At 45.4% G+C, this 15,332-nt stretch overlaps 1 protein-coding gene across 1 annotated transcript in view; it reads right to left on the reverse strand.

Annotated features, from left to right (window-relative positions):
• LIN28A (lin-28 homolog A) overlaps nt 1–15,332 on the reverse strand; it is a 47,395-nt gene that overhangs the window by 2,095 nt on the left and 29,968 nt on the right. The window contains exon 3 of the mRNA XM_083512044.1: nt 2,565–2,749. Coding sequence (XP_083368170.1) covers nt 2,565–2,749 — 185 coding nt within the window. The remainder of the gene's footprint in view (nt 1–2,564; nt 2,750–15,332) is intronic.

The raw sequence follows: 15,332 nt of genomic DNA on the forward strand, positions 1-15,332 counted from the left end.
GAATGGACTCCCAGAACAGATTAAGCTCAAGAACCAAGGTACCACTGTAATTGCAGAGTTAGAAGGTACCCTAAGGACCATGCGGCTCATGGGTAGGCAAACTAAGGCCCAGGGACTGGATGTGGCCCAATTGCCTTCTAAATCCGGCCCGCAGACGGTCCGGGAATCAGTGTGTTTTTACATGAGTAGAATGTGCCCCTTTATTTAAAATGCATCTCTGGGTCATTTGTGGGGCATAGGAATCCGTTCTTTTTTTCTCTCCAAAATATAGTCCAGCCCCCCACAAGATCTGAGGGGCAGTGGACCGGCCCCTTGCTGAAAAAGTTTGCTGACCCCTGAATTCTAGCCCAAAGCTGTCCCATATGGGGATAGAACCTGCAACCTTGGCATTATCATCACCATGCTCTAACCAACTGAGCTATCCAGTACAGGTCCCTCCAATTTAAGCATACAATAATTAAGGGCACACATCATGTGTATCATGAGTGGAAAGTACACATGAACGCCACTAGGGGGCAACCCTGCTCTGCTATCACACTGTTGACAGCTACTTAAGGTCTCCTGCGGAAGGCAAGATTGATATAGTGATGAATCCAGAGTAGAGTCCCTAAGACGGTTGGATGGTGCCTTGTCCGGTTCCTTCTGGCAACTCCTGCAGCCAAGCTGGTGCCAACTGTATTGCTCTGTTTTCCTTTGGACCTTTTCAGCAAGGCCAAGCCGGGGGGGGGGGGGGGCGCTTGCTGTGTGGGCATCCAGGCTTGTGCCCAGGAAGGTCACTTGGGTGCTGCTAATGTAGTGCTTTGACTTCACCCCCAGAGGCACACTCCATTGTCTCTTGAGAAACACGGATGCCAACAATGTTCACCTTCATCTCTAAACACAGGAGGGCATTCCTCATGAGGAGGCGTACAATTCACTGCTTTTCATGTATGTATGTATGCATCCACCCAAGCATATTTCCCTGCCATATGCATTTAAAAGAATCCCGGGTTGCAAGATCTTAAGCTGCTGACATTCAAAAGCAGTCAATTCTGCACAAAGCAGACAAATGGCTGAACTCAGCCTTCCCCAACCTTCAGGTGTTTCGGATAACAACTCCCATCAGCCCCGGTCAGCATAGCCCACGGTCAGGGATGATGGGAGTTGTAGTCCGAAACACAGGGCCATATTATGGTGTCTCTTTTCTTTTTCTGAGCAAAGGGGAGGGGGTCTTAGGGGAAAAGAGACCGATCACAGCTCCATCCTGCAAACACACGTTTGCAGAACAGGAGCACCAGCCCATGCTATTCAGCCCCTGGGTGCTTCTGACCTCTGACCTTTCACTTTTGAGTTTTTTGCCCTTTCCTGGGAAATTTGCATCTGCCATTCATTTAAAAGGCTGAGGGAAGCCCCTAGCACAATGTAAAGGCTGCTGCCCAATCCCTGTCCAGAGGAGGCAAAAGCCACTCAAGCTCTTTTGAGTTGCTTGGGCTCTGGCCTTAAAGTAACAAACTCTAGCAAGGTAGCATTCTTGATGCCTGCTACTGTACTGTGGGGAATGGCCCTTTAATTGTAGTGACGGCAGGTAGCCAGCCAGCCAGGTTGGATAGCAAGCAGCTGAAGGTCCTGGAAGCCACATTGCCTCTTTGCCACTCTCCCTATTGGGCCTCTGGGCACTGATTTTTAGCAGCGAACAGTCAGCACTGCCACTTTTGAATGGGAGCAAAGCTTGGCTCCCACCTGCAGTGGACAACCACCAACTAAATTTGCCCCAAATGCAATGCCACAGCCTATAGATCTATTAAATAGATTCCATAGGCCCAGGACACTGAATTGGGGGGAGGGGAGTGAAAAACCCAGCATGCCGAGAGGCTCACAAAGTCTGTCCTGGGGTCTCGCCCTGCTTTGGGAAGGGGCCTCAGGTTTGACCAAGGACAATCCCGAGACCCACCCTCCCCAAAATGTGTTTGGGGGAGGAAGCAAAATAGATGTCTTTGTTGCCTCACAGTAGTGGCTGATATGGAAACCAGGCCTCTGTAGGACTGGGAAGATTAGGCCTTGCTGGGGAGAAACCCTAAACAGCCTGGCTTGGGATTTCTCTTTCTCTTCTCACGCCCACTTCCCTTCGCTCCACTTTGTTTTTCTGGAGACTACATGGATGGAAAGTTCCTCTGATGCAAGAAACAATTGGTTGCTGATTTTGAAAGATGAATTGAATATTGGGACTTTTGGAATCATTAGTAATACTGCACTGGATTTGTTTCGTACTGTGGTCACATCGGTACCTTACATTTAAAGCACTGTTATACCACTGTGTCTTCTCCCAAAGCATCCTGGGAACAAGTTGGTTAAAGGTGCTGAGAGTTATTAGGAGAATACTTCCCCACAGAGTTCCCTGGGAAGAGGTACTGGCTGTTAATCCAACTCAGGGAATCTGTTTTAACTCTGGGAATCACCTCTTCCCTGCCAAAAAATCCTGGAGACCAATCTATGACTGATGCAGGCAACCAGAACTCTGGCATACAGAACACCCAAGGTCTCATAAGCACAGCAGCTGCTTGTTTCTTGCTTGCGCCAAGCCTTACCTATCTCCTTTCGGCCTGCGCTTCTGGAGGTTTTTCCCCTTTGGTCTCCTCTCGCTGCCGATGCAGAACACTCCCCCTGGGCCGGTGACTCGGATGGACTCCAAACCCTTGCAGGACTTCTTGAAGGTGAATTCGACTGCCTCTCCTTCCTTCAGACTGCGAAAGCCTTCCATGTGGAGCTTGCTCTGGAGGCCAGGGGGAAAAACAGAAAATTATCCTGTCTTTGATTTTGTTCCCTGGATCTCATAAATTAAGTTTAATGTTTCCATCAATGCATAGCCCCATATTTTATGATACCATTCTTTAACAGTAGCTGATCACCGTTTTCCTGCATATACTATTATTATTATTACTGGCTTGGTGTCAGAAAATCAGTTATAGAATTGCTGCGAGACATTCTGGTTTTGCTTGCAACATATTAACATGGTTACTCTTCTAGAACTCATTCAGGCCTAACTCAAACTTCTGCTTTATAGCACATTTGCAGAAGAACCCAGGACAATACGAAATAAGAAAGCATGTGCCAGAGAACACACGCACGCACAGAGATTTCAACTAATTAAAACTCAATCAGCTACACTGAAAGTCTCCATTGAACCACTGTGCTTGTAACATCTGCAGAGTGCCCCGATCAGGTCTCTAAGGGTCATCCTCTAACGCTTGCTCCGATTCATTTCTCAGCAATAAAAATGGATCGATGGTTGTGTACGTGTGTGTCCCTGGAGTGCTCAGTTTGCCATTGTGACATCACACCTCCTCCTTTTTACCTTTGATAGAGAAACATTTGTTGTTTAAATCCTGAGTTCCACAACCGTTTTATCTAAGGTGACATAACCGTGGAACTTCCTAAGTTTTCCACAAGGAGAAGACTTTTCCACTGTTGCCGAAATAAGACTCTGCTAGTAAAAAAAAAACCACCTCAAAGTGAGGTAGTGTAATCTGGGTCCCATCTGCACTATATTTTTTAAAGCAGCATCATGCCACTTTTAACACTCATAGTCTAGGGTTGCCATACTTCAAACAGTGAAAATCAGGCAGAAAAGTTCTTGGGTGCTTTTTTTTTCTTTGCCAAAGTTGTTGAGGTTTTTTAGCAAATTCATATGGAACCATTAGTGTGCCCCCCCCCAAAAGCATCCTGGGAACTGTCTCCCACAAATCCCAGAGTTCTTTTGGACTGTTAACCACACTGAGAACTGTAGCTCTGTGAGGGGAATAGGGGTCTCCTAACATGCTCCCCATACAAATGATGGAAAGAATGAGGGTGAGAGATAGCAAGTGAGGTTATGGTTAAAATTAGATTAGCACTGAGGACTTATTAGTTCACACTCCCTATTGCTATCATAATCAACAACAGCAACAACACAGCTAAAATACAGTGTGTGATAAATTATGGTGTAAAGTGCCATCTCAGGATTAAAAGGAGCCCTATGGTCATTTTCAATCTGTTTTGGGAAAAGTGAAAATAATATATTTCCACCTATCCTGTGCTAACCATTTCCAAGACTTGCTGAAGTAGTTTCCACTATCATTCCTTAGTCAGACAGGCCATCTGCTGTACACAACAGTTCCTTAGAACAGAAGGGTGGTTTTTTAAAAAAATTATAATGAATGGAGCATGCCCACCATTCATGAGTTGCTCAGTAACCTAGATCATGTGACTGCACTTAGCTTCCCTCTGGCCGAGTTGCAGGGAAAGCCCATATTTAAAAATGGTGCAGAGTCATTGTGTTGATTGGCCATCTCACAGTCAGTGTCAGCTCTCTCTCCCCAAAGCAGAGAGTATTTAATTATCTTCTTCCGTATCCACTCTGCTACCAACAAGCATTGACCCCTCGGCCATTCTAAATGCACAGAAACTTTGTTTGTTTGCTAATTCAATAAAATGCAAGTGTATTAAAAGTAAAACAAAGTAAGACGCAGGCTGATGAAGTTATTCCAAGAATGAAGCTGTGATAAAGAATTCACATTTAATTTGCAATCCTAAACACTGGACACAGTGGGGCTTACTTTGCACTAAACATACATAGGATGTTTTAACACGTTTTTGCTAACCTGGTGTCTTCCAGATGTTTTGCACTATAACTTCCATCAGCCTTAACCCTCATTGCTTTTGTCTGACTAGAAGGTGTGCTTGGACTCTAATAATGCCTCCTGGATGGAGGGGAGAGAGGGAGTGCAGAAACACACCTTCCATACATAGGTAAAGGTAAAATCCATAGCTCTTCCCTCTTTTGTCTCTGGCCCCACGCACCCCTGGAATGTGGCCCCCAGAAGGGAATGCAGCCCCCAGGCTGAAAAAGATTCCCCTTTTCTGATTTGCAATCATTGCACCCACAGAAGCAACTGGGCAAACCATCCAAATGGAATGAAAACTGCGGGCACCTTGTGATAGTTCAAAGAGGTGCATTCAAGTCTCACCTTTGGCATGGCCTCACCACATAGACCTGAGCATGGGTGTCCAGAGGTAGGGGCAAGGGGCCAAGCACCCATCACCCCAGGCAAACCATAACCCACAATTGCCTGCTTTAGCTGCTGTTTTTTTACAGAGTAAAGTCCTAGTATTCGTGGAACCTGAGATAGGAGGCAAAATATACAGGCATTATTCTTTTCATAAACAGTGGTACGTCAGGTTAAGAACTTAATTCGTTCTGGAAGTCTGTTCTTAACCTGAAACTGCTCTTAACCTGAGGTACCACTTTAGCTAATGGGGCCTCCCGCTTCTGCTCCGCCGCTGCCACGCGATTTCTGTTCTCATCCTGAAGCAAAGTTCTTAACCCGAGGTACTATTTCTGGGTTAGCAGAGTCTGTAACCTGAAGCATCTGTAACCCCAGGTACCACTGTATATTTTTTTTCCTGAGGAACTAGCCTGCTCCTCCACTTTCAGTGTTCTACCTTGCCTTCCCCCCCCCCCCAAGAAAATTCCTGTGGACACCCTTAGGTTTGGTTATGCCACTTGCCCCATCCCGAGTGGAGCTCAGGCCACCGCACCAGAGACTCGGGCTGTGTACACATCATACATTTAAAGCACACACCACCCTGCAAGAATTCTGGGAACTGTAGTTTTTGAAGAGTGCTGGAAACTGTAGCATGGGGGGGAGAGAAGGACAGCTCCCAGGATTCTTTTAGGGTGCTTTAAATGTATGGTGCATTAACTGCCTTAAACACAGTTTTCAACTTAAAAGGTAAAGGTAAAGGGACCCCTGACCATTAGGTCTAGTCATGGCCGACTCTGGGGTTGCGGTGCTCATCTTGCTTTATTAGCCGAGGGAGCCAGCGTACAGCTTCCGGGTCATGTGGCCAGCATGACTAAGCCGCTTCTGGCGAACCAGAGCAGCGCACGGAAACGCCGTTTACCTTCCCGCCAGAGTGGTACCTATTTATCTACTTGCACTTTGATGTGCTTTCGAACTGCTAGGTTGGCAGGAGCAGGGACCAAGCAACGGGAGCTCACCCCGTCGCGGGGATTCGAACTGCCGACCTTCTGATCGGCAAGCCCTAGGCTCTGTGGTGTAACCCACAGCGCCACCTGCGTCCCAACCACGTTTTCAACTTATGCTCTCCCAAAGTCATCAAAAAGCAGGATGTGCTTCTCTGTTGACTAAGCAAACAGGTCAGTCTCCTGGTACTTTTCAACGAGACCTGGGAAGGAAGAAGCATGCAGCTTTCCCCCATTCAGCACTTTTCCTCTACAACTCCTTCCCCAGCCATTTCCCCCTTGACACAGCAAGCACACACCTGGGAGAGGGTTGTGTTGTCAAGTGGCAGCACTCCCTTCCCCAACCCATCCTTTCACCTCTCTCCTTTGCAGCTGTTTGACAGTAGCCAGAGTCCCATATCTGCCTCTGAGCCCTCTAGCCTGGCCCCTTACACCCTTTGCATTATTACCTGCTCTGTCCTTGCAAAAACAGGGCCAACTCAGTCACACATTTTTGTTGTTGTTGGTCTCTCATCAGATAGCTTGCCTTGGCACTCCCAGTAATCAGTCTATTTAGATTGATAGAACAAAACCTTTACCCCTTATCGGTGTTCAATTCTAATCACAAATGGGGCATATCTTTGAGGCAAGGCAAGCATATAATCCTTGCTGCAGATTGGCATATCAATCTATTGTTGGCATGGATTGAGAGTGCTGGGGCTTCTACAGGCCTTCCTTTGATGTCAATGCATGAGGTTCGATCAAATGATTTCCAAATCCAATTTCACCCCTGGCCACAGATGCTTCACAGTGGTGTCTTCTCATGCAGCTGGGAGGGAGGATGCTGAAGACTCTCCCCCATCTCAGTAGAGTTGCACCATTCACACATAAGCACGGAGCCATATGGGGCCGAACGACAAGAGAAGTGTCTCCCACCTGGAAATGTGAATCCTGAAGGACAGATTAATCCCAGATGCCAGATGTGCCCATTTTGAGAACAGATGGGTCTACTGAATTGTAAACTTTCAAACAGGTACTGCGAATAAATACAGCTCCCCACCGACAAGCCTATTTAGCCTTATCTGTTACCCTGGGAATGCCTATAATGACTGGGACCTGCAACAAAACATTACAGCATGGACTGTACCCCTGGCGGCCACTTTAGTGCTTCTAAAGACAGTGATGGCCACAAACTTGTCCAGAGTACCCACCTGCTTCATCAGAAGGCAAAGGAATAGGGAAATAGACTGTGACCTATGCAAGTGGGCAGGCTCATTTGAAAGAAGGAGACCCTTAAGATCTCCTGCTCCCAGGAGTAGTAGAAACGGGTGCTGACTCTGGGATTTGGAGGGCAACTTTGGTGCAGGGCTCTGACCTGGGAGAGGCTAGACATGCAAACTAAGAATGAGGCTGTTTTTTGTCTTGTTGGACACTCTGTGTTGGGCAGTGGGCCTTTTGCTGCATTGGGGTCCTGACAAATGCCCAACTTTGCCACATTCTGGAGTCAGACTTGCTAGAAGCCACCTTCATCTTCTTCTTAAATAGTTATATCATGCCCCTCAATACAAGGACTTCCAGGGCTGCCAACAGCAAGCGAACACCATAGCTCAGTGGTAAAGCATTTGCTTTTCACGCAGAAGGCCCTTGCTGAAATTCCTGGCGTTTCCAGTTATGGCTGGAAAGAGGCCCGTCTGAAGCCCTGAACAGCCACTGCCAATCATATACAAAGCGGTACAGGGAAGCTTCCTGCATTCCCTGTGGTGTGGCATCATTCTTTTCTCAGAAAGGCATAGAGCCACATTGGGTAAGTTAATGCAGAGAGGTTCAAAGTAAGGCAGTTTCTTATGTTCCTAAATAATAATCTTGCCCACCTTCCAGGGTGGCACCCTCAGTTCCGGTAATGCGCTACACTAGCCAAGGCTGTGGAGCCTCACCTGTTGCCCTGGGCTGGGCTGCGCAACACTCTTAGAGCTGCACATAGTAAGGGGATAGGACTAGAGGAGGGCAAGCTTAGTTGTCTGCCATTGCTGACCTTCTCAAGGAAACCAGGATGCCTTTCCAAGGGCTCCCGGGAACATAGGTCAGAAAACTATAGCAATAAAACAAAGATACACCCACATATACACACCTCAAACTCAGTGATCTGATGTTTACAGAGATCCTGAGGATACTGAAACCTTAAGGGCTCGCGTGGGTGTAGGTGCATGCATGAGCCACATTTTTAAAAGTCCATCTCCCCAGTGGTCAAAGAGATGCACCAATTTGCACAAGGGGACAAGATAGATCAGTGTCTCCTTGCAAATATGGGCAGCCGACCCTCTGTACTGGAAGCAGCTGCCTCTCAGGGAGCGCTGAGTGAAATGTGAAATACCGCTGTTTATTTTGAGGAGTGCTTGAGAGATTGGCCAACCAACACCAACAAAAAGAAAAAGCAATCTTCTCTTCCCCTGGGGAACAGGAGGGAGAAAATTGCAAGGAAGGCTGTCTGCCCCCCTCCCTTTGGCCCTGGGTCTTTTGAAGTGACCTGCAAAAGAAGCTGGTGGTCTTCAGAGCACCCCAAGCCCTCCCCCCTCCTTCACAAAACACACACATTGTTCAAATTCCTCTGTTATCAGATAGGTAATCAAACTGAAGCCCATTGAATTAGTCAAATAGCCCCCTTGCATCTGAAAGAAAGAGGCCCAATGCCCCATCTCCACACACCACACACAAAGCAGGAACATTCCCAGGCCTTCTCCAAAAAACTCTTCCACCACCCCTCCCCCCCTTCTTCCCCCAAAAAAGGACTTAAGAAAAAAAGAAACAGGAGCTGTTAGAGGGAGAGAGACAGAAACAAGAGCACAAGTGGGAGAAGGAAAGATTCTGGTCGCAAAGGCGGCAAATAGAAGGGATTCGGCTTTTAACCACCAGAACTGGGCAAAAGGAACAAAGAGCTGCCCTGGTCCACAGGGATGGCCAAATTCCAGAAGTTCCAGTGTCTTTGGAGGAGGGGAAACTTGCCTGTGTGAAAACCAGAGTCTGTCTCCATCCATGGAATTACCATCTTTAAAGCCGGTGGATGAACGACTGCCTATTTTTGCCATGGTGGCGCAAAATGTGCAAATAATTGGGGTTCTGCAGCTACCATGGTATAATTGTGGCTGCCGATTGTCATTTTTAAAGCCTGGTTTTGCTTAAATGCAGCGAGGTCTGGAATGGAGGTCTGGAAATGGAAGCAGGCTTCCACCAACAGCTGGATGATGGTCAAATCTGGATTTGCTATGCGCACACATGCTGATGCTCAGTTTTGCAGCATCTGTTTGCATGCAAACAGTCCCGGGTTCAATCCCCAACATCTTCAGGAAGGGATGCAAAAAAAGACTCCTTTCTGAAATCCTGGAGAGCCACTGTCAGTCACTGAGCCAGGTGGACCAAGGAACTGATTCGGTATAAGGCAGCTTCCTAGGTTCCTATATATTTCTAGGCTGCATCCAACAGGCCGAAGGTATCATCATGACACAGACAGGGGTGGATTCTCCATCCAGCGGCCCTGGAAATTACACACAAGTAAAATACTGGATCAAGGCCAGAGTTAGAAAAATATCCCCGGTACTTAATGATCACTACTCTTCCTAACCTAACAGTGGCATTTTCTGTTAACGCTCTGCTTTATATTTCTGCAATGCAACCTGCCCTTTTGCATTTTGAGACCTCTATATGCCACTTTTTCCGAAACACACTTTTTTTAGAGGCAAGAATGAATGAATTCTGATATCAACATATACACACAAACATAGGTAAGGATGCATTCTACCCACAACAGCTTCTAAGAATATAAGAAGTGCCCTGCTAGATCAGGCCAAAGGCCCATCAAGTCCAGAATCACTTTCTCACAGTAGCCAACCAGGTGCCTGTGGGATGCTAAGAAGCAGTGTTCAAAACTAGCCAGGTGCCAGGCACGTTTTGCTGCTGGCATGGGTCCAATTGCATCTACGTGGAGCTCTCTAGGCGCCAGGCTGGCAACCCCAGCTTAAAAACCTCTGCCTTAGTCCATTTTCCCACTGTGTGTGTTTCTCCTTCTTGCATACTGGGACAAGTGAATTGTTCTAAGAGCAAGCTACCATCAAGCAACGTAGTTGAGATCACAGAATTGTAGTGTTGGAAAGGACCCTCCAAGGACCATCTAGTCCAAACCCCTGACAAATGGACCTTATTCCGTTGTGGCAACCATTTGTTTAAGGTGCTATTTGGCACCTAACTTATATAGCTGTGTTTCTAACACTGCTCAGAAGCAGGCCCTGCGTGGCAGCAGCACCTCTTTCCACTTGTGATTCTGTGTGCTGTGTGAATAATCTTCCAACGTTCAACAGGTTCCAGCATGACAAGAGGGGGAGAAAAGTTATTTCTTTCTCTACGCAAGGCATATCTTATACATTTCTATCATGTTTCCTATTGATGCGCTTTCCCCTCCTAAACCAAAATAAATACCACTTACTGCTTGGTATGGATAAGCAATCCCTAATACAATTCATCAATCCATAAACACCAATAGGAGGTTATTCTGATGCTCCTCCGCCCTCTGTCCCAGAGCGGGGAAAGAAACGGCAGGTCTTCCCTTTCTTCCTTTTTCTGCTGGAAACCCTTTATTCCTCCCAAAGTTTACCCCTCAACAAACACCACTCAATTCCTTTTCTTCTGACATTGTGCTGGGCAAGTTGTCTTGCTGACCATCCAGTTCTCTGTACCTTGATTGGACATTCTGTACTTCAAACAGCCTGTCCATGTCAGTCACTGATCCGTCCGGGATTTTTACACAAGACTGGAGCAGCCACTCCAAATGAAACCATTTGGCTGTCAATGCAACATCACCCTTCTTGCTTGAAAACTGGATCTTTTTCTCTAACTTAACTTTTCAGTATTATATTTCTTTTTTATATATGCTTTTTATTAGTTTTCTTACTTAACACACACAACAAAATTAACAAAAATGATAAAATAATAACAAAACAAACATCCATACATCCATACATTCTTACAAAAGAACTTAAGCCACCATATTCTTAATTCCCAATTCCTTATCTTCCTCAATAGACTTCCGTCTTCCTCAAAGTGGGCCTGTCTTATCTGTTTAATAAACTGCTTCTTTAATCATTTCACTATTTCTTCTGTTATCTGAATACTATACTTATAATCCATATTGTGGTTTGTGAAAATTAATCAAAGCATGCCCAGGTTTTAACTTAAGGGCACTATGTTTTAAAAAATATTCTTTATAAATTTCCCACTCCTTTTTGGTTTGGCTGTCTCCCAATTGTCTCCATCATTTCTGCCAGTTCAGATATTCAAATAATTTATCCTGCCATTCCTCTTTTGTTGGTACTGATTCTCCTTTCCAATTTCTGGCAATTAATATTCTTGCTGCTGTTGTAGCATATAAGACTGTTCTCTCTTTTTTCCATTTAGAATATCTGAATCTAAAATGCCTAAGAGGAAGGCTTCTGGTTTCTTTATGAAAGTTTGCTTAAACGTTTTTTTCCAATTCCTCATATCCCAAAAATTGTTAATTTTTTTGCAACCCCACCACATATGAAACAGTGTCCCTTCTGCCTGTTTACACCTCCAGCACGTATTTTATACATTTTGAATAGTTTGCTGAGAATTATATACCACCTGCAAAACAGGTTTTCAGTATTATATTTCTATCCCACCTTTTTCCCCCTCCAAGAAACACAAGATGGCTTACATGATCCTCTTCTTCCTCCTCTCCATTTTATCCTCACAACAACCCTGGAAGGCAGGCTAGGCTAAGAATTAGGGACTGGCACAATGTTACCCACAGGGCTTCATGGCCAAGCAGGGTCTAGAACCTGGATTTCCCAAGTCTCAGTCTAACACTCTAACCACTACACAACACTGCCTGCCCCTCCCCTGCATTCCATTTATTGCCTTTTCTCTCTCCCTTCCTCCAAAAAGCCACAGGCAACTTACTGTCTCCTCGGCTTTATTGCTTTTACACTCAGATTTCCAATCTTTCTGCCTTATATGCAGTTTCACACTTGCTTCAATTTACAGCTCTAAGCTGAGAATGTGACTCGCATCTTGGTGCTCCCAACAATCTTGTAGTGTAGGCAGGGCTGAGTGAACAAGTGACAGGCTGATAGTCATGGCCGGGAGAGGATTTGAATCCAGATGGTCTCCCATCCAGCCATATTCAAAAAGCACAAGTTCTTCAACCTTGAGCCCCCAGATGCTTTTGGACTACAACTCCTGTCCTTAACTGGACTCTGTTGAAATGAGAGGTATTTTCTTAATCTCGTTTAAGGGTACATTTTTTCCTCAGTTCCCAGCACAGCCTCTTTTGGGGAGATCAAGGGTGGAAAGAAAGAAAGAAAGAAAGAAAGAAAGAAAGAAAGAAAGAAAGAAAGAAAGAAAGGCAGAGTGCCATATTTGATGGCTATCCCTGCATTTGTACATAGGAGCTATGCATTCTTATTATTTTGTGTTTCCAGCAGCATTAAACCCTGGATGTTGTTTCTACCTAATGTGTTGAGGAGTGAGATGTCAGTCTCTTTCTTTGTTCTGGTCAGTTTCAGACTCTGCCCCTTTGACAGGCCAATAGAAAAATAACAGCCCTTCCGCTAAACCTATCACCAGTGTCAACAGAAATATCCTATGGCGGCCTTCATTAATATGACCTTTTGAAATGTTTAGGACACCAGTTCCCTTCAGCCCCAGCGGAAGGGAGTTGCAGTCCAAAACATTCGGAGGGCACCAGGTTGAGTAACGCTGACCGGTGTTTAAGAACCTATTTGCTTCCAGATCAAAATATGTATAGTGCTGAAAGGAAACCAAGAACTGGCACTGCTTTATAGCCCCAAGCTGTGTGCTTTCAACAAGTACCTCCTGCAGTTGCCATCTCATCAGGAGGCCCATTCCATACAGTGTAGGAATCCAGGCCTTTAATGGAATCCACAGCACCTACTCTGTGGAATTCCTCTCTCTTACATATCAGAGGGCAGAGCCTCTTGGGGGACTTTCCTTTTTCAACAAGTCTTTCAAATTGAGATTTTTTTTATCCCACTTTGCAAACATTTCCATATGTGAAAATTGTTGCATCAATGTTTTCAGATGTGTTTATTGTTAAATTGAAAGGTTTTCTAGGAAGAGATCCATAAATACAGTTAAATCAATAAATGCATGATTTGAATCTGGGCACAGTGCAGTGAACCCTGAAAGCTCATATTTCATTTCTTCTTCTTTTTATATAAAAAAAGATAACACCCAAGCTTCTAGTCTTTAAGGCTGCAATGGCAGGCTCGAAATGGTGAAACCAAACACTGGAGCAGGGAGCTGAGCAGGATTACTAGTGAGAGGATGGAGAGATTTGCAGAGCAAATAAATTATGCTTGATGCTATATTCCTATTGCACACTTATTTCCGAGTTAGCCCCACTGAACATGGTGGGATTTAGTTCTGTGTAAACACATGAGCATCTTTCACAACCACTTTATCCTCCTCCCATCAACCCTGTGAGATAGGTTGGGCCAATCACTATCTTTCAGTCTAAAGCTTCATGTCTGATTGGGGGTTTCCATCCGTAGTCGTAGTCCAACGTTCTAACCAAAACACCACATTGGATGTGGTACTTAATTTGCATCATCCACACAGGTGACAGAATTCTGCTTTCCTCAGATAAGTTGGATTGAATCCAGGTGTCTCTGCACTGGGTCTATAGAAAGGACTAAGGCAGGGGTAGGCAACCTAAGGCCTGGGGGCCGGATGCGGCCCAATCGCCTTCTCAATCCGGCCCACAGATGGTCTGGGAATCTACATGAGTAGAATGTGTCTTTTTATTTAAAATGCATCTCTGGTTTATTTGAGGGACAGTGGACCGGCCCACAGCTGAAAAAGGTTGCTGACCCTTGGACTAAGGATACAAGACCAATTCTACAGTAGGCAAGAGCAGTCTTGCAAATATGTCTACAGAAGCTACTAGGTCTATGAAGAAAAAAACACACTTTAAAATGGATTAACCCACCTGTGCATATATACTTAGTGTTAGCCACGTGTGGCAGCCTGAAATAGAGCCCCCCACCCCGAAAAGTCCCTGGGTGAATGATGAAGGAGAGTCTTGCTCAGTGCAGGTAATGATATCCAAACCTACGGTACTTTCTATTTGAGCACTAGTGTGGTAGCTATAGGCAAAAAATCAGACACTGAAGATGAATGTGGGGGTGACCATATTGAAAGATGAGTTGGGACCCCTGCATTGCTGGGGGTTGGACTTGATGACCCTTGGGGTCCCTTCCAACTGTATGATTCTATGAATGAATAGGATAGTGGAGGCAGGACTAAGCAAAGGATTCCATCCCTCCTCTGCACCCAGCATAGAAATGCAGTAGCATGCTGCTCCAGGAGAGACAGGGCTCTCTTTCTCTCTCCTTCCCTCTCCTGCTAGTCTCTAGCAGGCTAATAAATTTTTTTTGCAGGTTAGCAACTCTTACGGACTTCCTTGTGATGTCAGACACAGCGCGGACACCTGATCGGCATGGACCAGAACTTTGAATGGTAAAACTTCCTCCACAGTGGCAGTGCTCCATCAGAACATATGATCTGCTTTTCAAATTCTTGACTGACACTCTCTGTAACTAAACACCCCTACTTAACCTGGACATTGAGCAAAAAAGGATGAGGGGCTACAATGAGCCACACTGCTTCAGAAAGCAGGTGGGAGATAATATTTTGATTGCTCTACTGCCTTAAAATCAACAAGAGATAGCAAGAGAAGCACACACACAAAACAGGAGTGGCTTTCTTAAAACGATCAGTTTCTAAGTGAAAGGTTTTAAATTCCACCAATCAACAGAATGGTTATTACATTGAGATCCCATTGTTCCTCAAAGGAGCTCAAAAAGCAGGATTCCTTGTTCTCATCTCTTCTGCACCATAAAATCCTCTCAACAACCCTGGGAGGTAGGTTAGGCTGAGAGATTACCCAGCGGGCTTCATTTATTAATGTGGATTTGAAACAGTTCCAACACACAAAACGGGTGTTTTTTCAATCTTGGGTCCCCAAAATTGGAGACAACCAAATCCCAACTCCTTTAAACCTAAAACACAAATACATCTATCCTCCTTCCTAAAGGAAAAGGTCAGTCCTCCTCCTCCTGCCCCCATCCATAGATTGGGCAAGAAATAATATGACCTCTATTCTTAGATTTGTGGGGCAATCCAAACCAATGACAAAACCAATGCAGAAGAAGAGCTGTCATTGTTCTCCAGACAGAAGTCTCCTCAAGGAGGCCTATGGCATGACGGCAGAAGATGACTGGGGTTTACACCCTCACCTTGAAAACATAGGAAGCAGCCTTAA

This window comes from Podarcis liolepis, assembly GCF_965112155.1.
Source record: "Podarcis liolepis genome assembly, chromosome: 7".
Taxonomy (NCBI): domain Eukaryota; kingdom Metazoa; phylum Chordata; class Lepidosauria; order Squamata; family Lacertidae; genus Podarcis; species Podarcis liolepis.